Genomic DNA, 1,451 nt, shown 5'->3' with positions numbered 1-1,451 from the left:
AGGAAGGAAGGAAGGGAGGGAAACTCAGAATTTTCTTCCCTACTTCCCTATTCCCTATTATATGACTCAGAATTTTCTTTCTTATTCTTTGTGGTCTATTTGTTCTCAATGATATCATTTTAAAATAAGACAGATAAGGTCTTAGGATCCTGTGATAAGTAAAGTATGTAAACCACTTTAACTCTCAGGGTACAAGCCAGAGGACACACAGAAATATCAATACCATCTTTCTGTAGAGGGACCTTTCTGGAAGTATGACAACAAACAGGATTTTGCTTAATTTTTTGATATTTGGATTTTCCTTGTTTTATACTTAACTATGTCCTTGTTACCCTTCAGGAAGTTATTGACATGAAGTCTGAGGGACAGGCCACTGTAATTCAGCAGCTGGAACAGACCATCGAAGATCTGAGAACCAAAATAGCTGAACTAGAGAGGCAGTATCCTGCCCCGGACACAGAGGGGGCCAGCGGTCGCCAAGGGCTTGAGAATGGAGTGACGGCCTCCGGAGATGTCTGTCTCGAAGCTCTCAGGTTAGAAGAAAAGGAAGTTCGGCATCAAAGGATTTTAGAGGCAAAATCGATACAGACTTCCCCGACAGAAGAGGGCGGGGTACTGACACTGCCTCCTGTGGATGCACAGCCGGGGGGTCCTCCCTGCTCCCCTGGGGCTGAAAGAGGACCTCAGACAAAGTTCTGTTCAGAGATTTCTTTGATTGTGTCTCCAAGGCGAATATCAGTCCAGCTCAACAGCCATCAGTCCGCACAGAGCACCTCACAGCCTCCACAACCTCCATCCCTTCTGTGGTCTGATGGTCAAGGACAGCCTGGGTCACAGCCGCCCCATTCCTCTCTCTCTACCGAGTTTGAAACCAGCCATGAACACTCTGTTTCCTCTGCCTTTAAAAACAGCAGTAACATCCCATCTCCACCACCTCTGCCTTGCACAGAGTCCTCCGGCTCCATGGCTGGCCTGGGCATGGTGCCTCCCGCCCCTCCCCCTCTCCCTGGCATGACAGCACCTACTCTACCCAGTACAGGCATTCCCCCACCTCCCCCTCTGCCGGGTACAGAAATGCTGCCACCGCCTCCCCCTCCTCTTCCTGGAGTGGGCATACCTCCCCCGCCCCCACTTCCTGGAGTGGGAATACCTCCTCCTCCCCCTCTACCCGGAATGGGAATACCCCCTCCTCCCCCTCTACCCGGAGCGGGACTACCTCCCCCTCCCCCACTTCCTGGCGCGGGCATACCCCCTCCTCCCCCTCTACCAGGAATGGGAATACCTCCTCCACCTCCTCTACCCGGAGTGGGAATACCTCCCCCTCCCCCACTTCCAGGAGGAATACCCCCTCCGCCCCCTCTACCCGGAGCGGGAATACCCCCTCCGCCCCCTCTACCCGGAACGGGAATACCCCCTCCGCCCCCTCTACCCGGAGCGGGAATACCCCCTCC

The 1,451-nt window shown here is 53.8% G+C and overlaps 1 protein-coding gene across 1 annotated transcript in view; it reads left to right on the top strand.

Moving 5' to 3' along the window:
- Nucleotides 1-1,451, top strand: part of FMN2 (formin 2) — a 383,202-nt gene that overhangs the window by 115,755 nt on the left and 265,996 nt on the right. Inside the window, exon 5 of the mRNA XM_037739857.1 lies at nucleotides 340-1,443. Within this exon, the coding sequence (XP_037595785.1) occupies nucleotides 340-1,443 (1,104 nt within the window). The remainder of the gene's footprint in view (nucleotides 1-339; nucleotides 1,444-1,451) is intronic.

This window comes from Cebus imitator, unplaced genomic scaffold (assembly GCF_001604975.1).
Source record: "Cebus imitator isolate Cc_AM_T3 unplaced genomic scaffold, Cebus_imitator-1.0 Scaffold75, whole genome shotgun sequence".
NCBI lineage: Eukaryota > Metazoa > Chordata > Mammalia > Primates > Cebidae > Cebus > Cebus imitator.
Note: the sequence above shows the minus strand (reverse complement) of the source record. Positions and strands in the feature narration are given on the sequence as shown.